At 52.5% G+C, this 20,478-nt stretch overlaps 1 protein-coding gene across 4 annotated transcripts in view; it reads right to left on the minus strand.

The window, feature by feature from the left end:
* The window catches only part of CARS2 (cysteinyl-tRNA synthetase 2, mitochondrial), a 48,280-nt gene that overhangs the window by 16,843 nt on the left and 10,959 nt on the right, over positions 1-20,478 (minus strand). For 3 of the 4 annotated variants that reach the window (XM_060288046.1, XM_030856739.3, XM_030856743.3), the window contains exons 4-9: positions 15,276-15,347; positions 15,074-15,179; positions 11,411-11,494; positions 9,141-9,270; positions 5,088-5,221; positions 2,727-2,794 (exon numbers count right to left, since the gene is read on the minus strand). In XM_060288046.1, the coding sequence (XP_060144029.1) occupies positions 2,727-2,794; positions 5,088-5,221; positions 9,141-9,270; positions 11,411-11,494; positions 15,074-15,179; positions 15,276-15,347 (594 nt within the window). The remainder of the gene's footprint in view (positions 1-2,726; positions 2,795-5,087; positions 5,222-9,140; positions 9,271-11,410; positions 11,495-15,073; positions 15,180-15,275; positions 15,348-20,478) is intronic. The other variant, XM_060288045.2, reaches the window with a different exon arrangement.

Raw genomic sequence — 20,478 nt, forward strand, 5'->3', positions numbered from 1 at the left:
GACAGTAGGACTACATCAAACTAAAAAGCTTCTGCACAGCAAAGGAAGCAGTCAACAAAATGAAAAGACAGCCAACAGGATGGGAGAGAACATTTGCAGACCATCTATCTGGTAAGGGATAAATACCCAAAATGTATAAAGAACTCACACAACTCAACAGAAAAAAAAAAAAAGATTCAAAAATGGGCAAAAGACTTGAATAAACGTTTTTCCAAAGAAGACCTACAAATGGCCACAGGTAGGTGCCTGAAAAGATGCTCAACATCACTAATCATCAGGGAAATGCAAATCAAAACCACAATGAGACGCCACACCTGTCAGAATGGCTGCCATTAAAGGAAATAAGTGTTGATGAGAATATTGAGAAAAGGGAATCCTTGTGCGTGGTTGGTGGGAACGTACACTGGTACAACCACCGTGGAAAACAGTATGAAGATTCCTCAAAAAATCAAAAATAGATTTACCATACAGTCCAGCAATTCCACTTCTAGGTACACATCTGAAGGAAACAAAATCACTATCTCGTAGATATATCTGCACTCCTATGTTCAATGCAGCATTACTGACAATAGTCAAGATATGGAAACAACCTAAGTGTCCACAGATAGATGAATGGATAAAGAAGATGTGACACACGCTGACACACACACATACACGTGCATATACACACTACGGACTATTAATCATCAAAAGAAGGAAATCCTGCCGTTTGTGACAACATGGATGAACCTAGAGGACCCTGGGCTCAGTGAAAGAAAGCCGAGAAAGACAAATACTGTATGATCTCACCCACGTGTGGAATCTAAAGGAAAAACTCACAGAAACTGCAGGGATTAATTCCCTGGCGGTCCAGTGGTTAGGACTCTGTGCTCACTGCCGGGGCCCTGGGTTTGATCCCTGGTCAGGGAACTAAGATCCTGCAAGCCATGCGGTGTGGGAAAGAAAGAGAAAGAGAGGAAGGGAGGGATGGAGGGAGGGAAGGATGAAGGGAGGGAGGAAGGGAGGAAGGAAGAAAGAAAAAGAAATGGAGAGCAGACCAGTAGTTGCCAGGGGCTGGAATGTGAGGCTGGGGAAGACTTTGGTCTCTGTAAAGTCCAACAGCAGGGAAGTAACTCAGTCCTGTAGTAGCGCCCCCCAAGGGCCACTCACTAAGTGGTCAGGAAAGTAATGCAGACTTTGTAATATCTATGAAAATTTTAAATGCATGTACCCAAACAGATGTAGTTTAATACGGCCATGAAAAATATAATTTAAATGGCCATCAATAGGGGATGGTTTAAACTAATTAAGGTGGGCCCTTACAACAGATGATTATTCAAATGAGTTAAGTCCATATGGAAGAAAGCTAATGCAAAAGACTCAGTAGTTTAAGAGACACCTGGGACAACACCGAGCGCACCGAGCGCACTAACGTTCGCGTTGTAGCGGCCCCAGGAGAGAGAGAGAGAGAAAGCGGCAGAGAGCTTATATTTCCAGCTAAGCTGTAAATTTGCCTAGCCTGCGAAAGGGAAATAGACATCCAAGCCCAGGAAGCACAGAGAGGCCCAAACGAGATGAACCCAAAGAGATCCACAGCAAGACACACTGTAAATAAAATGGGGAAATTAAAAACAAAGAAAATCTTAAAAGCAGCAAGGGAAAAGCAACTAGTTTCTCACAGGGGAACTCTCGCAAGACTGTCAGCTGACTTTTCTGCACGCCAGAAAGGAGCAACATGATATACTCGAAGTGATGAAAAAACCTACAACCAAGAACACTCTGCCCAGCAAGCTATCATTCAGATCTGAAGGAGAGAGAAAGAATTTTACAGACAAGCAACAGAACCCTTAAACCAGCATTACACGACATGTTAAAGGGACTTCTCTAAGAGGAAAAGAAAAGTCCACGACTAGAAATAGGAAAATTCTGAAAGGAAAAATCTCATTGGTAAAGGCAAACGTTCAGTAAAGATAGAGTAACCACTTATAAAGCTAGTAGGAAGGTTAAAAGACAAAAATACTATAAATCATCTATATCCACAATAAGTAGTTAAGTGATGCACAAAACCAAAAGATGTAAAACATGATGTAAAAAACATTAAACATGGGAGGTGGGTAAAAATGCAAGCTTGTTCGCATGTGCTCAAACTGGGATCATCCACTAAAATAACCGCATATACGTGGGCTGCAGCAAAAGCAGTCCTAAAAGGGAAGTAGTTAGTAATATAAGAAAAACCTCAGAAAAACTTCAGAAAAATCTCAAATAAACAACCTAACTTCACACCTTAAGGCACTAGAAGAAGAACAAACAAAACCCAAAGTTAACAGAAGGAAAGAAATCATAAAGGTAAGAGCAGAAATAAATGAAATAAAGACTGAAAAAAAATACGAAAGATCAGTGAAACTAAGAACTAGTTCTTTGAAAAGATAAAATCAATAAACATTTAGCTAGACTCATCAAAAAAAAAAAAGAGAGAAAGGGCCCAAATCAATAAAATCGGAGTCCTGGAACAGGGAGGGGGAAGAGGCTGAGGCCCCCGACACAGGAGCCGACACAGGAGGCGACAGGACAGGAAACACCGCCTCGCACTTTTAGACAAGAGAAAGCCGTTTAAGCCAGAAGCAGGAGAAGCCCGTCAGGGCCCCGGGGACACAGGGAACCGGAGATGGGGGTCTCCTGAAGCATATCTGCCTCCGTGACATGTCGGCAGACTTATGGGCACACAGGAAACACGACAAGTGCGTTACCTTAATTGTGATGTAGTTCTTCAGTGATTTGGACATCTTCTCTTCTTTGCCCTTCACGTGCAAATGCCCTGAAACAAAAACAGAGTCACTCATTCTGTACCCCCAGAGGCAGGGTGAAGGAGGGCGCGTCTCCAAAGGCGCCTGGACTCCGGGAGCCCTGACCCGTCACACAGCCCTGCGTGGATGCCCACACAGGCCCCACAGATCGGCCCTGCGCTCAGCCCGCCAGCAAGGGGGGCCCACGTCCACCCCAGGCCAGGGCATCACACTGCGGGGACGGCCCCTCCCTCTCCTGTGACTCACCAACACAGGGGACCTGACTCAGCGCCCAAGGAGAGGACACATCTTTGCTTCCACAAAGCGTGCGGGTCTCCGAGCAACACTGCGAGCGTGTCTGTAGCTCGTTTTCAGACATATCCCAGCCTCAGCGTCGTTTCACGCCCGTGTGTGAAAGACGGCGGGACCTGAACCCTCAGGACTCCTCCATCTGAGCCTGGACCACATCTGTACCAGGTTCACTTCCAAGGGAGCTGTGATTTCCCAACAGAAGATTCTTCCACTTTTTCTGACACAACTTCAAGCATCACCTTTTTTCAAGCCAACTTTCCAAGAACTGGTTACAATGTGGCTTCCAAAAAGCTACGTAACCTTGAATATGTCAACCTATGCAGCCTGCCATATACACAAGTGAAGTTTTAAGAAACTGACAACATCTGGAAAACGAAACATCTGACTGCTGAACTCTACTTCCATCCATTTACTTCAGGAAAAGGCATCGATTCTCCAGGGTGTCAGGAGACACAGCTGTTCCTCCGGGACCGGGTGAGAGTGGGACAAAGATTCCAACGTCCTAACAGATCGTGGGTCTTAACAGCAAAACCCTTCCCCACGCCTCATCCAAAGCAGCAGGACCTGCCGTGTGCAGACACAGAGCCCCGTGAGCGCTGGCACTATTGCGGGTCCCGTCTGATGGCAGACCCAGTCACCGAGGGGCACCGGTGCTGGCGGCAAACCCCAACTCCTCACGAGCGCCACCGACGAAGGGCCTGTGGGGACCAGCCCTCGCGTCCCGACGGGTAACACGGGATCACCTGTCCCCGAGCCTGCGACTGGGCACGGGAACACCTCCATCCCTGGGACCTGTGATTCTCTCCCCGGACGGGCTCGGAGCATTCTGCTCTCACAAGTCCTCCCGCTGAAGGGGGAGACCTGGCTCCATGCGGTTTCTGAGAAGAGGCGTGAGTCCCGACCGGAAACGGGCCCGGGGTCCCTGCCGAAGTGCGGGAGGAACGGAGCCGGGGCCATCGAGCTCCTGGCCCGGCACAAAGGACGCGGGTTCTGGCTCCAGTCGGGCGCCAAGCAGGGATACGAGGTGGAAACCGGACCTCGGGCCCCCGCGCTGGGAACGGCAACTCAGCCCGTCCCTTTCAGACGACCTCAGGGCAGCACCGAGATGCGGGGTCGCACAGAGAGCCGCGAGGCTGGCCCGCGGGCTCCGGGCGGGGCACACGGGGTGGCAGAGGCGCTGCAGGGCGGGCCTGCGCGGAAGGCAGCCCCGCTGGTCACTGTCACCCACGTGGCCCCTCGCCGCAGACTTGAAGCAGCTACTGCATATTACAAACCTGGAGTGTGTCTGCGTTTAATACCACCTCGCTGGCAAAACCTGGTTTCCTTAAACTAAGGACTTAAAGAAATGGTTCTTGTTGGTTTCCTAAGCTTTAGATGTTGACCGTTTGCATCTCCCAACCCCATCACTACCAAAGCCTTTCCTCTTTCTTCCCCTCAAACACCACTGCCCACTCCAGAAAGGTAACAAAACCAGTTCACGGTGGCTCCGCGACCTTTATCACAATCTTGGACACGTGAATCTCCCCATGCGTCACAGGAAATGCCAAAATTGCTTCGCTCAAGACGCCGCTGGTCTCACAACTTCGTATCCACTTCTGAGAGCAGACGGCCACGAGGTTTTTTGAACAGTGAAACGGAAGGCAGTGCTTTCAGAGAATGACAGGTATTGACGGTGACAATGTCACAGCTCAAGAATGGCGTATTCATAATCATTACGACAGCATACTATTTGAAATTCCCTCTTCATAGTTTCGTTTCAAACAGACTTCTGCAGAACCGCGCTGCATAACATTGGCCGAACTCTCGTCAGCTCACGTTTCAGTTCCAAAAGGCACATTCGGTATTCCGATCCAAGGAAGTTCACGTGCAACCAACAAGTCAAAGCCCATTTAAGGGACAACTCTGTTTCTTGACCTATTTATTAGCTGATGCAGGTGTTTCCAAATGTAGCTATTTCACGAACAGAGTCGAGAGAATTGAAATGGAACAAATTAATCTGAAGTCCTCGCTCACCAGAATGTAGGAAATAATTCCCCCACTGCTGGCACTGGTGAAAGACCTCGCACTGTGCGATTTCGTTCTCGTGGTGAGGAAACGCTAAATCTATGCCACCCGAGTGGATGTCCAGCCGACTTCCAAACACCAAACTGCAAGACACAGGGCAGAGCAGGGAGTTAACTCAATCCAATGACACGGTCTCCAAACCACATCCCGTATTTACTCCTTCCAGCCCTGGGCCACGCACACACCGAACGGAGCCCAATTCCAAATGCATGATAACTCAGCTGATGCAAACGGAACCCGACATTTGTTTTTACTTCATAAAACCTCTAATTCATAGCTTTTCCGCCTGGGAAAGAGACTGCATTTTCTTTGCTCTGGATACAATATGTGGTTTTTAAAAACTTCAAAATTACTTTTTCTTACTTTCAGTAGGCAGACCTTAGTGGGTGTTCAACTATAACAAAAAAAGAACTATAAAATCAAGAGATTTTTAATTTGGCTTTTGAAAAATGAGCCATTCAGCAGCCGTACATGAATAACAAAGTAACAGAATTCAAAGTGACACATTTCAGCTGGCGGCATTTCAGCTATAAGGCTGCTCGGTCCACAGAACTGCACGCCGCACCTCTCAGGCCTGCCGGGGACACTCAGTGTGTGCAGCTCTGTCACCAGAGCACCTGCAAAGCAACCGGTACCAGCACCAGTGGTCCAGGCTGACCAGCAGCTGCTTCAGAGGACGTGAAAAATGCAGAGATCAGTGAAAAATGCAAAAGCTCGCACAACGGAAAGGGGGCGCAAGGCAGGCGGCTGTGGAGCTCTGGAGGCCGTCGGCCCCCCGGGGGTGCAGACACCAGTGAGTTTTTCTGAAAATGGTTACAAACAGATGTTTTCAAAGATGCCACAGCCTCACTGAGGTCCTTCCTGCTGAAGGCCGACTCTCTTCCCACTGGCCCAGCTCTGGAAAAACCACGCATGCACTGGTCACACCTGAGCTGAGTGGACGAGCAGGTCGTCCAGGAGCGCCCACCCTTGGCAGCGGTTTCTAGAGAATCTCTAATACGAGTCCTCGAAATTCAAACGCTACAGGGCGAGCGTGAGGTGGGAGGGACCAGGACTGGGGAGGAGCGTATGAGGGGCCACACTCGCATTTGTAACGAGTGACCCATTTTTACAAAGATCTGAAGCAAATATGACGAAGTTAAGACTTAACAGCTAAACTGTGGGTCTGCAGTGTTTGTTAGATTAGTCTCTAGTCTTGTCTGTATGTCACACCTATTTTAAAATAAGAGAAAGCTGAAAAGGAATAGAAGTCCATTTTCATTATTTAGATTTCAACAAAAATAAAACATTTAATGGTCACATTACATTTGAAATTTACTAAATGCTTCCTGCTTTAGAGAAATTATTTGAATCTAAAAGATGAAGATCTTTTTTTTTAATAAATTAATTTATTCATTTATTTCTGGCTGCGTTGCTGCGCGTGGGCTTTCTCTAGTTGCGAAGAGCGGGGGCTGCTCTTTGTTGCTGTGGGCATGCTTCTCATTGCGGTGGTTTCTCTTGTTGCAGAGCACGGACTCTAGGTGTGCGGGCTTTAGTAGTTGTGGCACGAGGGCTCAGTAGTCGTGGCTCACAGGCTCTAGAGCGCAGGCTCAGTAGCTGTGGTGCACGGGCTTAGTTGCTCTGCGGCATGTGGGATCTTCCCGGACCAGGGTTTGAACCCATGTCCCCTGCATTGGCAGGCAGATCCTTAACCACTGTGCCACCAGGGAAGTCCCGATAAAGATCTTTTTACAACACAATGTATATCCCACACTGCTGTTAAATCAATAAGTATCTGTAAATACTTTTAAGTGTTTACAGTAGGGCTGAGAGCTGGACATGTCTGTTTGTTTTTAATATTTATTTATTTATTTACTTTGGCTATGCTGGATCTTAGTTGCGGTGTACCAACTTCTTAGTTGCAGCATTCTGACTCTTAGTTGCGACACGTGAACTCTTAGTCGCAGCACGTGAACTCTTGGTTGTGGCATGCCGACTCTTAGTTGCGGCATGCATGCGGGATCTAGCTCCCCGACCAGGGATGGAACCCGTGCCCCCTGCATTGGGAGCGTGAAGTCTTACCCACTGGAACAACAGGGAAGTCCCTAGTTGACTGGGGTTTTTTTTTGTTTTGGGTTTTTTTTTTTTTTGCAGTATGCGGGCCTCTCACTGCCGTGGCCTCTCCCGTTGCGGAGCACAGGCTCCAGACGCGCAGGCTCAGCGGCCATGGCTCACGGGCCCAGCCGCTCCGCTGCATGTGGGATCTTCCCGGACCGGGGCACGAACCCGTGTCCCCTGCATCAGCAGGCAGACTCTCAACCACTGCACCACCAGGGAAGTCCCTAGTTGATTGTTTTTTAACGAAAAGTTGGACCCTGTTTCATACTAACAACAGGGTGTGACATCTCAGGAGTTTCAGATGTGTTTCCTAGTAAGTCTCATACAGACACCACCACGGACGAGGGCAGCAGGGGAGGAGCACGTGGTGAGGGGCGGGGGAGGTAGGACCCCTTCTAGGTCTTCGCTGGGATGGACATGCTGGCACAGGCAGGTGGCGGAGGGTGAGGCTTCCCCCGTAGGGTGGGGTGAGCCTACACCAGAGACGAAACCCGCGTGAGGTCGAGGCACAGGGCAGCCTGCTCTTAGGTAACGTTCACGCCCCGCCAGGAAGCTGCTACGTGCAGCAGCCGACAGGAGGACGACTGGGTTTGCTGACCTTAAAATCTGGGGTGTGGCCAGTAGTTTGAAATGTTCACCTTAATCACACTTTGTTTCTAATTTTAAAAACCGATTACAAGGGCTTCCCAGTGGTTAAGAATCCGCCTGCCAATGCAGGGGACACGGGTTCGAGCCCTGGTCCGGGAAGATCCCACATACCGCGGAGAAACTAGGTCTGGTGAGCCACAACTACTGAGCCTGCGCTCTACAGCCCGTCTTCTGCAACAAGAGAAGCCACCGCAATGAGTAGCCCCCACTCGCTGCAACTAGAGAAAGCCCACATGCAGCAAGAAAGGCCCAATGCAGCCAAAAATTAATTAATTAATTAAAAAAAAACTGATTATAATAAATATCTGCAACACATCAAATGTATCAAAATCCATGAGTTAACATGCAGGGCTCAGGGAACCATGGTGGGAACCCCCGGGACAGGCTGGAAGTGGAGAGCCCAGCCGGGATGCAGCCTTCAGTACCCGCGAGCACACACGCAGACACACGCACACACAACTGCACACACACACACACACAAACACACACAGGCAGAGGCAAGGGAGCGCAGATGCCGGAGGGACGGTCCACAGGGCAGGTCCACAAAAGGAAGGTGGATGAGGCCCCAGCAGAGACGACAAAACCAGAAGAACGTTGTTCCACAGAAGCCAGGGAGCGAGCAGGGGTGTCAGCGGCCCGTCACAGACCGGGCTGACGGTCACCGTGACCTCTGGAGACCAGAGTGGGTGGGGACGCCCGTCAGACAACAGCGGGGATGCGTGGACAGTGAGAGAAGAGACAAAAAAGAGGGTCCCTGGAGGAGAATGGGGACCAGAGAAGCGCTGTGTTTACAGGGGTTCCCAAGACAGAAACGTCCTGGGCATGGTGCCGCCCGAGACAGAGCCGGCAGAAAGGGCAGACGGAAGGGGACGCTGGGGGTCACGCTTGAGGCGCCTGGTCCAGGACCAGCTCTGAGGCCGAGGATGGGGGTCCAGCCGCTGGCCCAGGTCCCTGGCCGCCTCCCTGAACCTACCGCGGAAGAGATGCTGCCACCCCCGGAGCTGGCCTGCGTGTGACTGGCACTCAAAAACTAACTGCAGAGCGGGCTCTTCTACTAAAGAGAACAAGCGCTGATGTTGGGGAGATAAACGTGTTCTGGTTTTGCTGCTTCCCTTCCCACAGCCGGTCCCACCCGGGCGCTAAGCTTCCTTTCCAAACCATCTGCGTTGCCGGCACTAGGACCAAGCCTGCCCCACCTGCACCCTCTGCTGGCCGAGCGTGTACATCACAGCACAGACGACTCCGGGAAAACCTTACCTGGCGATGGTGGAACACTCGATATGCCAGCCAGGCCTCCCGTCTCCCCAGGGCGAGGCCCAGGACGGCTCCCGGGGCTTCGCCGCCTTCCACAGGGCAAAGTCGCTGGCATGCCGCTTGTCAGAGTGATCTGCCAGTGACAGACGGTTAATCAGCGGGAGGGAACCCAGAACGAACCAACACAGTCGCCCCCAAACAGGCAGGACGCACGTCCCCGACTCCGTTCCTCTGAGGAGTAACCTCACGTTTCTCGTGCGCGTGTTTTTCTCTTTGCCACGTGAAAGCTAGACAGCTACCAGGTACTTTTATCTATAACACGAGAGAAGCACGCGGTCCCCCAGCAGCGTGGCCCGTTTCAGTCATCTGAGTACTGCGTGCGGGGCTTCAAGTACGTGCAGTGATGCTGCTGAGGGGCCTACTCTACACGTGCTCTCATGCTCCCTCATTCCGTCTCTGTCAGTAGCTGAGTTTCAGAGTAACTGTTTTCAAAGACAGATGACAATCAGAGCAAAGAGGAAAATACCAGAGTATTTGTATCAATCACATTCAGAAAGCAAGAAAATTCAGAAGAGGGAGGTTCAGGGTTCTAGGACAAGCCGGTACGGGGCTCTCTTTATGTTCCAAAACGGGGAGGCCACCAAGATGCCCTTCAGTAGGTGATGGGTAAACAAACTGTGGTCCATCCAGACAATGGAGTGTTACTCAATGCTGATAAGAAGTGAGCTTTCGAGCCATGAAAAAACATGGAGGGGGACTTCCCTGGCGGTCCAGTGGTTAAGACTTCGCCTTCCAGTGCAGGGGGGGTGCAGGTTCGATCCCTGGTTGGGGAGCTAAGATCCCACCTGCCTTGCAGCCAAAAAAACAAAACATAAAACAGAAGCAATACTGTAACAAATTCATTAAAGAGTTTAAAAGTGGTCCACATCAAAAAAAAAATCTTTAAAAAAAACAAAAAAAAGAAGGAATCTTACATGCGTATTACTAAATGAAAGAAGCCAGTCTGAAAAGGCTAGACTGTATGATTCCCACTCTATGACATTCTGGAAAAGGCAAAACAATGGGGACAGTAAAGACATCAGTGGCTGACAGAGGCTAGGGTGGGAAGGGGATGAACAGGCAGAGCACAGAGGATCTTTAGGGCTGAGAAACTCTCTGCGTGATACTATAATGACGGATACCTGTCATTACACATCCGTCTAAACCCAGAGAGACACCAAGAGTAACCCTGATGTAGACTATGGACTCGGGGTGAGGCTGGCGTGTCAGTGCAGGTCCACCAGTTCTAACACGTCCCACTCTGGTGGGGAGGCTGATGACGAGGGGGCTGTGCACAGCGGGGCAGCGGGCCTACGGAACTCTCTGGACCTGCCACGCAATTCTGCTGTGAACCTAAAACTGCTCGAAAAAACAAAGTCTATTTTTTTTTTTTAAGTGTTGCTGATGCTAGAATGTGTAGGTATCAGAAGTTCCTCCTCTGCTTCCCTAAGGCCAGGGCCACACCTCGCAGGCGTGGATGGTCCAGGACGGAAGCAGGACAACAGCGACTGCGCACAAGTTAGAAGAACTCTTGTGGGGAGTCAACTCCACACACCCGCTGTAATCAGACTGAAACGACACGGGTCATAGGGCGGGAGGGTTACGCCTCAAAGCAGAGACGACTCAGACAACGTGTCTTTTGGGTTTTTGCTCATGTTTTGTTTGGCTTTGTGAAATCTCTAGAGTACCCTTTAAAATTACGTTTACGTCAACCCCAATCTCCCAGTTATTTTTCATGTAGTTCTATGTACTTATTACTTCTTCTCCACAAAAATGACTTTGCAGAAGAGGGTAAACGAATAGATCCGAGTACGGTGGGAATGCCATACATGCTAAGATACGTATGGGAACTTAACTAGAAGTTTTCAAGAGGTAGATTGGAGTCGCCTTTAAAGCACATGAAAAGCGGCAGAATCACGGGGAAGTTTATGTGGGAATTTACGTATGATAAAATACCTACGGGGATTTAACACGTGACAGCAGCCAGTGGGACAAGAGCGTTAAGACGTGACAGCACAGACGGCACGTGCAGGGCGCCCCAGGGAGGAACGGGAGGCCGCGTGTCACATGCTGCAGCAACTTCCTACTCTGCGTGGTCTCTCTATTCCAAAAAACCCAACTAAATCCAAAACTCGGGTGTGATCGACGTCCGGCAACATCACCACGTCTGAGAGAGCAGGGGAGGGTCTGGGCTTTGTCCCCAGAACCCCACGGGAGGGAGAGGCTGGACCCACCTGTCTCTCCCACGGGGGCAGGGGCCACGCCGACCAGCTTGCCGTATCTGTCTCCTCTTGACTGCAGGTCGAAGTAGACATTGCCTGTTTCATAAAGGTGACCGTGAAGCTCGTTTCTGTCGTCAGCACCCGCATCTACACACGCCTCACAGCTAATGACAATTAGACCCTGAACCCAGGATACGGCACCAGCCTTCAGGTGGCGCCTTTCACCGTATGTTTAAACCAGAATTAACAACAACACTGTATCGTAAAAACATGCGTTTGCTGGGGATTCCCTGGTGGCGCAGTGGTTGAGGGTCCGCCTGCCGATGCGGGTTCGTGCCCCGGTCTGGGAAGATCCCACATGCCGTGGAGCGGCTAGGCCCACGAGCCATGGCCACTGAGCCTGCGCGTCCAGAGCCTGTGCTCCGCAACGGGAGAGGCCCGCGTACCGCAAAAAAAAACAACAAAACATGCGTTTGCACACATCATGAACGTCCAGTTGTGAAAGGGAAAACACAAATGTAAGTTCTCTGTAAAATGTTGAGCCAGTTCTTTTTAACAAGAAAAAAAAGGGAAGTGAGTTTATCACGGGCCTGCCTTCAGCTCTGGGCTCTGGGTTACAGACCCATCAATAAAAGCAAGCCGTTTTTAGCCCGGATACCCTAAGACCACCCTGCCGCTCAGAACAGGCACCTCACGCGAAAGCATCCCCCCTGCCGTGGGGTCCTTTCACCAAGGTGCACACGTGCTGCGGGTGCCAGACGACCCTCCCACGGGGACCCTGCAGAGCCCGGGAGCCCTGCTCGTCCCCACTCAGGAAGAGGCAGAGCAGGGAAGGCGGTGGCAGAGCCGCAGCCCTGGTGGGAAGAGTCCTGCCCCGAAGGAGCCGGCGCTCAGGAAGGCCGACGCCGCGGCCGCTGGGTCGCACTCCTGACCCGCCACCTGCACGCCGCGATCAGCGCGAGGGCCCAAGGTCGGGTGCGATTTTTAACCTTTGCAAACTTCTGGTTTTTAATCTTCACATTCTTTGTACTGACACAGTTACTAATCTGTATCTGCACTATCCTTCTTAGGGACAGTGGCCTTGAAGACAGGTTGCTTTAAGATCCAGGAAGCCTTTATGGGACTTCCCTGGCCGTCCAGTGGTTAAGACTCTGCACTTCCACCGCAGGGGGCCTAGGTTCGATCCCTGGTCGGGGAACTAAGATCCCACCTGCGTCATGGAGCGGCCAAGACAAACACAAGATCCAGGGAGCTTGGACTGTCAGAGATTCATGTCCCCGGTCACTCTCCAGCCCGGCTGGCGGGGACAGGGCAGGCGCCAGCGCCGCAGGGGGGCAATCGGCAGAACAGAGGGAAAACGGCCCCCGGTGACTGGGCTCTGCCAGTCCCCCACGGGGTCCTTCCTCCGCACGCAGTTTATTACTGAGCCCGACCTACGCGCCGGGGTACAGCAGCAAAACACATACTGTGGGAACTGCTTTCTACTAAGTCAGAATGCGGACAGCACTTTGAAAATGCTTTGACAGAGGGAGAAACTGCTCCCTTGATAGAGGACACATTTTCCCGAACCTGGGCTTACTTCACCCATTTGCTGAACAAATTTTTTCTTCACAAATAGTTCAAAGCTCACATTAGAGTCAAGCTTTTGTGGAACTGCCACAAAGTCCAAATTACTGGAGTTCAAGTTAATACATTTATTTTAAATGAATTATGTTTGTGTCACCATTATTAAAAATGTATAACCAGGGCTTCCCTGGCGGCGCAGCGGTTAAGAGTCCACCTGCCAATGCAGGGGACACGGGTTCGAGCCCTGGTCCGGGAAGATCCCACATGCCGCGGAGCAACTAAGCCCGTGTGCCACAACTACTGAGCCTACGCTCTAGAGCCCTCAAGCCACAACTACTGAACCCGTGTGCCACAACTACTGAGCCCGCGAGCCACAACTACTGAAGCCCGTGCGCCTAGAGCCCGTGCTCCGCAACAAGAGAAGCCACCGCGATGAGAAGCCCGTGCACTGGAACGAAGACCCAACACAGCCAAAAATAAAAATAAATAAATTAAAAAACCAAAACCGAACAGGACGACACGCAGCATTTATCCTGTGCCGCGCCTGGGTGAACCCCTGGTGCCTCAGGACCCAGGTCTCAGGTCTGGTCACTCCTCCCCCTCTGGTTCCAGGACCGCAGGGAGACGCCTCCGGTATCTTCTGGAGCAGACGTGTAGCTGTGCATAAAGGGCCTCACCCTGCGTAACCCCAGCGTCATCACCAGCTCCAGGCTGCACCGAGCCCTCCCGCATCCCATGGCCTCGGCACAGGGCTGTGTCCCCTCTTCTAAGACACACCCACTGTGTTCCCTCCACAGCTGAAGACACCGACCGCGTCCCCTGTCATACAGAATGCCCGTCTTGGGGTGCTTTGTCTGGCCCTTCCTCTGGGTCCAGTTTAACTGGTTTAGGAGCTGCTGCTTTTGTCTGGGGCCCCAGGGCAAGGCTGCACCCTGGCGTTTGGCTGCCTCTGGGATCCTGCCTTTCTTCAGCTGCACCCCCTTCTCCCCAGCCGCGCCTTCCAAATCCTGCCCATCCCCAAAGTCCTGGCCCAAGCCTCCTCTCTCCCAGGAAGCTTCTTCCACCCCCGGGGCTGACGGTGAACTTCCTCAGCTCTGATATTGGCACCGTCCCACTGGGCAGCCCATCCCGTGCTGCCTTATTTGCACAACTTGTCGGTTCTTGGACCAGAAAAGCCTCTGACCTTGTGAATAATGCCCAGAGTGCGCAGCCCAGGTCGGGGCTCTGCAGGTGCTGCCATGCTCGTAGAGAGTAAAGGACAAAGGAAGAGGTGTGACCCTAGATGCGGTTTACAGGGGTGACTGCACAGGGAGCACCTTTCCTTCGTGGTCCTGCCCGAGAGCCCAAGAGGCGCGGGGACCCTGCCTGGAACCGCGTGCACATGAGGACTTGCAGTTCTCCCTTCACGTATTTGCTATATTCAGGTTTTGTCTCCAAAAGGATCAGGCAAAGCACCCGAAGACGGGGTGTTCTGTACAAGGGACCCAGTCAGTGTCTTCAGCTTCGTGGAGGGAACACTGTGGGTGTGTCTTAGACGGAAGAGTGGACACAGCCCCGTGCAGAGGCCACGGGATGTGGGAGGGCTCGGTCCAGCGCCTGGGGGGTGACGTAGGGCGAGGCCCTTTATGCACAGGTGCGAGTGGCAGTGTCGGGAGATCTGCCGTTTCTGCCACTGGCCCATCGAAAACAACCCTCCCCTACGCAGAGAGGGAGAAGAGTCCTTAACAAGGGAGTGGGTCTTCAGAGCGACCGCCACTGTCTCCAGCTGTGTTGTGAAAACTTATAAACAAAGTTGAAAAAAGGCTCCAGGGAAGACTGTACTCCCACCCGGACCCCATGGCCGTTAGCACCTGGCCACGTTTGCCTCGTCGAGATCGACTCTCGGATGCCCACCTCGCCTGTGACAGTGCAAGGTATTTTGAAAGAGAACTGATTCAGCAGTTTCACAAAGAGACACAATCGTAGAAAATCTCACAACATTTCTGCCGTAAGAATCCTACCAAGAAAGACAGTGAGACGTTCGGCCCATCCGAGCCACCCAAATGCAGCCCGCCCGTCCAAATCCTACAGGGTCTCACCCAGCGATCAGGTTAATAACAGAACCGCTACCTTTCGGGGTGGCGTAGGCGTGCCCGTTAGCAATTATTCTCTCGATAAAAGCAATTATCTGAGGAATGTTTTCAGTCACCCTCAGGTACACGGTGGGTGGGAGAACCTGTAAGAAAACAGAGGAGAGACGCGGTTTCCCCAGCTCCACGCGGAGGGGGTCAGCCCCAGAGTCCACCGTCCAAGCTGCTCATCACACACCTACCTTCAAGGCTGCCATGTCTTGTTTAAAGTCTTCTTCATATAGATTGGCCAGGGAAGCGGGAGACACGTTCATCTGTAAGAAGATGAGGAGAGCATGAGAGTCTGGGGGGCTCACAACGCAACCCCAGAGGCACGGCCACTCCTCCCGGGCCGCACGGCGCGGCCTCCACGCGGTTCTGCTCACAAAGGGGCATTTAACCGTCCTGGCCCCTTAGCTGGTCAAAAAGGCTTACTGACCTGCTTTCTGGTCAGAGAGAAAAAGGAATAAACAGTGTCATGATTTCCGTTATATAATTCAAAACAAAACCCAAAGACCTACCAAGTAGCCTCTGCTCTTCTAGGACCAGGGCAAGCCAGCTCACCCCGTCCGACACACAACCACTTGAGCTCCCGACTTTTACCCCTTTATCTCTCAGGGGGCAAGTGAAAACAAGTCACAAGTACCTGTATGAGGAAATGTCTCAGAAACATCTGAAAGCAATGCAGCCCCCGTCAATGGGGGCTGTGGCGGGTGTTCAATCTGGAGGGGCCAGGGCTGGGCGTCTGGGGGCAAGCAGAACCCCCAGAGAAGTACGCTGCATTCTGAACGCAGGGGCTCTGGATTCAGGCGGGGAGGGGGGCCGGCACACACGACAATCCTCCCTAGAGCGCTTCTTACTTTTCCGCAGAAAAACACTCCCAGCACAGAGCCCGACCCTGACGTCCTGAAACCCTACGCGGGTCCACGACTGTGAGCTCTCAGCTCCGCTGGCACCTGCGTCTGCTCCCCTCACCCCACCCCGTGAAACAGCGTCAGGGTGTAGACACTCCGGAGGACAAGGAAACTTCCTCAAGTGGAAGGCCACCCTGAGCCCCGTCACCCTGAGGCCACCTTCGTCCCAGCCCAGGGCCCAAAAAAGGAATCGTCCTGGAAACCGAGGCCAGGAACGTTTACTGAAGAAATAAACCTGGTGAACAAAGCGTCTTTTTCGCTGCGTGGTCTGGGGCAAGACAACAAACGTCTCTGCCTCAGCTTTCTTTGCAAGGTGGAGAGTCCCACCGAGTCACCCCTTAGATGGCTCCGGGGATTCCCGTGCACGCGGGTGAGCTCTGCGGACACAAGACCCTTGTTCCTATCACTCCCGCGCAGACAGGGCACCCAGACCCACTGGGCCTTCTCCTGAGCGTGGCCTTGTGGCAGAGCAGACCTCCTAAACAAGAAATCTGCTACCGTACATCTATCCAGAGGACAAAAGGCCAACAGAACAATAACGCCGAAAAACTCGGTGTCATTGTGACGTTTGAGAAGTTTCAAATAAAACGCAATGTGGGACCCAAAGATCAGCATCTAATTGATCAGTATTTGCCTGATTTGTCTCCTGCACGGTAATTCTCTCTTGGAGAACACGAGCAACGTCAATGTGCCCAAGCCCGGCCCCCCTCCCACAAGGCAAACACCGGCAGAGTCGTCCCAGGAGCACATGTGTGGTCAGCTGCATGCTTGTACCTCCTCTCAAAAGCCCCACACGCGCCTGCGCCAGGTCTCCTCCGCTGACGCCACACGGTATCCGGGACCCGGGCACGCGGTGCGCCGAGCGCCACCTTCCCACGCAGGCCTGCGTCCGCGCCCGTCTCCCAGCTGGGCGTGAACCTCGCACCACCCGGTCCGCGCTCTCGCCGTCTCCGGCCGTGACACCCACGCGAGTGCGCAGCCTGAGCTACAGACCCGCACGTGACGCCCTGGTCGAGGACACACGCACACCCTTGGCACGCTGCTGGCAGCGCCTCCGGAGGAGCTTGAACCTGACCCGCCAGGCTCGGGCACAGTGCTGGCGGATGGCTAGACCTCGTCGACGCGATACTAAAGGGCAGGTTCTCGTTGCATCTTTAAGCTGCATTTCTCATAGTTTGAGGGAGTTTGAACATCTCATGTGTTTAGGGACCATCTGCACTAAACCATCTGAAATTAACCTTTTTTCTACAGAGCTGTAGGTCTTTTAGGTCTTTTCTTATTGATATGTAGGAAGTATTTTTTTAAAGAAATCAACCTTTTATCCGCAATGTGAATTTCAATTTTTTTCAGTCTTTCAATCTTATGGCTATTTTATGGCAGGCAGAAAATTTCATTTTTATATTTAGCAATCTTTTACATTTCTCCATCTTTTCTGGGTTTGGAAACAAACTTAGGAAAGCCTTCCCCAACACGAGGCTATAAAAAGTGCCCCAGGGTTTATTCCAGTAATTTGTGGTTCCACTTCTCTTATGTGAAATCCGATCTGCTTCAGATTTGGTTGTGAGGCATATATCCAACTTTAGTTTATTTTTTTCCCCAGATGGTTACCCAACTGTCAACACTTTTTACTGAGTAATTCATCTGTTCCCCAATGATCTGAAATGCCATTTTTATCATAAAATAAATTTCCATGATTTACTGTGTCTATTTCTGGCCTTTCTAGTGTGTTCCATCGTCTGTCTCTTCATGTAACGGTAAATTAATGTTTAATCTCTACAGCCCCCAGAGATGCAGAAAGTGGACGGGGTGCTTCGGGGTAGGGCGCAGGGAGGCTGGAGGATGGGGGTTCTGGGGGAAGGGTGGTAACGGTCACCATCTCGACACCGGTGATGGTCACAGGTGTGGAGGGTTTATCCGGCTGCACACGCTGTGTGCACTACGTACAGCTTCCCCCAGGTCTGTTCCACCTCAGTAAAGCTGTGCTAAGAAAAGGGAAAGAATATATTAAAAACAACAACTTTCTATAGCTTTTTAACTTTTAACATCGGGTAGGGCTACTCCCTCCCTTGTCCTGGCTACTCTTGCTTTCTGCTCTTCCGTGTGAGCTCTAGGATCAGCGTGTCCAGCTCCGATAATACGGACACACAGCGCATCGGGGACACCTCTGCACAAACAGGCGTGTCCTGCTCCACGCGTGGTGAGGACGGCTGCAAGCACTCACAGGCAACAGTGCACTGGAAGTGGGCACGAGCTGTTGCTGGCTTGGGGGAGAGGGAATCATATTCCAAAACTAACATTTTAGTTCTAGGCAGCTGGGCCCACCCCACGGGGGGCTCGCGCTGCTCTCTACACAGAACAACCTACAGGAGGCGCTGCTGACACGGGGTCCTGGTCCCTGTTATTTCAGACCCCCGCCGGATCACCTCAGCTGAGCTCTCCCTGGCAGGGGACCCCGTCGGTCCAGCCTTCTTCCCGGAGGGAAGGGCACGCGGGCCAGGGTTCCAAAGCACAGAGAGAGTAACTCGGCTTGAATCGCTGAGACGTTTATCATCGTTTTTCTTAACACAGAATGCGACCATGCGAATATACCTCGTTTCTTTTCATCCTTACCCCAGAAATCCTCCTGCGGTTTTTATCCCTGACGAACTATAAAACTGTGCCAAAAATTAAAGTCAAGGAAGTGATTCAGAAAAGTGAAATATTATAATTTAAAGTATTTTAAGAGCAAGTGCTGGAGCAGATGGCATGAAGGGTGTGGCCGTCGTCAACAAAGTTTGCCTTCAGTAAAAAGAACAGCCTCTCTGCTGGATCCTAAGAAACAAATGGGTATCTTCGTACCTCTGTGTGTCAGATGAATGGTTTATCATCTTGAAGTAAGACTCTATTTTGAGGACAGAAGAGACCCTTTGATGCCAGGTTAGCATCCTGCTGTGTAATAAGTACTGAAACGCTCAGGTGTCAAAACTTAAAACACTCTACGCTTAGGATCTTCAACCAATCCTACCGACTCACGTTCTAAGTAGCGCAAGTTCTTTATAAACTAGCAAGCGACGACTCCCCGCGGGGGCCCCCTGTAGCCCCACTCCTCCTGCGCTCCCGGACGCCCAGCCCCTCCCTCCCCAGGCGCCCGGCCTTCACCCCGCGGCTGACATTCCCCTAACCCCCCGCGCACCCCATCTTTCCCCTCCGGCGCCCACCCGCCAAGCCCCCGCCACGGCTGGACAGCTCCACCTCCGACTCCGAAGACTCACAGCCAGCCCCAAAGCGCCCAGTGCGGGGACACGGCTGCGCGGCCTCTCGCCCCGGCTGGGCGTGAGGACAGGTGAAAGGCCGACCTGGGCGCCCTCCTTCTTGAGCAGCCTGCACCTCCAGACGCCGGCGCTGCCCTGCCGCGGGCTTCCTGCAGGCTACTCACCCAGCTGCCACGCCAGGTCACAGGCTTCTGTCCTTTCCGTCCTACCCCCGGCCAGCGAGGCGGGGCTCCAGCGTCCACCCTGCTCTGCGTCGCGGGACCGACCTTCCCACCAAGCGTCCCGGACCCTGTTCGGCTCCCGCCCGGATCTCAGCAGATTCCAGGACATCGCACGCCTGCCCCCCGCCTTCCCCTTGGTCTGTCCTCATCGTGGACGATAGGACACTCCTTCCTGCATCGTGTTCGCTCAGAAACTCCACTCTAGGACCCTAGGGCTGCCACCCCAGCAGGTGGCTGCACGCAAACTGAAGTCAGACGGTCCTGGGCAAACGGCTCTGGTGGCAGGGCAGAGGGACAGCGACAGCAGCGTACGGCGCCTGGCGGTCGGGGCTGGGGCCCCGCCCCTGCGGCCCCAAGCCGCCTGCCCCCTTCCCGCCCCCATCTGCCCCTCCCTCACAGGTCCCCACGAAGGGGCACCTCCCACGTCGGCACCTCGTGACCTCGCCTCTAGGCTCCGGTGGTGGACCAGGGTGGACACCTGACCGCAGGGACACCGGACACAGGCGGGGGATTTGGAGACCAAGCAGACGGAATCAGGCCAGGGCTCGAACTAAACCGTCAGAGAGAACCAGGGATGGGATGATGAACCACCAGCGCTAGCACGGCCTGATCTTCACCTCCAGCCCTGCAGCGGCTCCTTTCTGGTACCAAACGTGGTGTGTCTTTTCCAATGCCAACCACTTCTCCGACCCTCTGACTCCAGCTGAAAGTCAATCCTATTCGTTTTGTTTTTTTTAATAAATTTACTTTATTTTATTGTTATTGATCTTTGGCTGCATTGGGTCTTTTTTGCTGCGCACAGGCTTTCTCTAGTTGCAGCGAGCGGAGGCTACTCTTCGTTGCGGTGCGCGGGCTTCTCATCACGGTGGCTTCTCTTGATGCAGAGCACAGGCTCTAGGCGCACGGGCTTCAGTAGTTGTGGCTCGCAGTCTCAGTAGTTGTGGCTCGCAGGCTCTAGCGCACAGACTCAGTAGTTGTGGCGCACAGGCTTAGCTGCTCCGCGGCATGTGGGATCTTCCC

This window comes from Globicephala melas, chromosome 18 (assembly GCF_963455315.2).
Source record: "Globicephala melas chromosome 18, mGloMel1.2, whole genome shotgun sequence".
NCBI lineage: Eukaryota > Metazoa > Chordata > Mammalia > Artiodactyla > Delphinidae > Globicephala > Globicephala melas.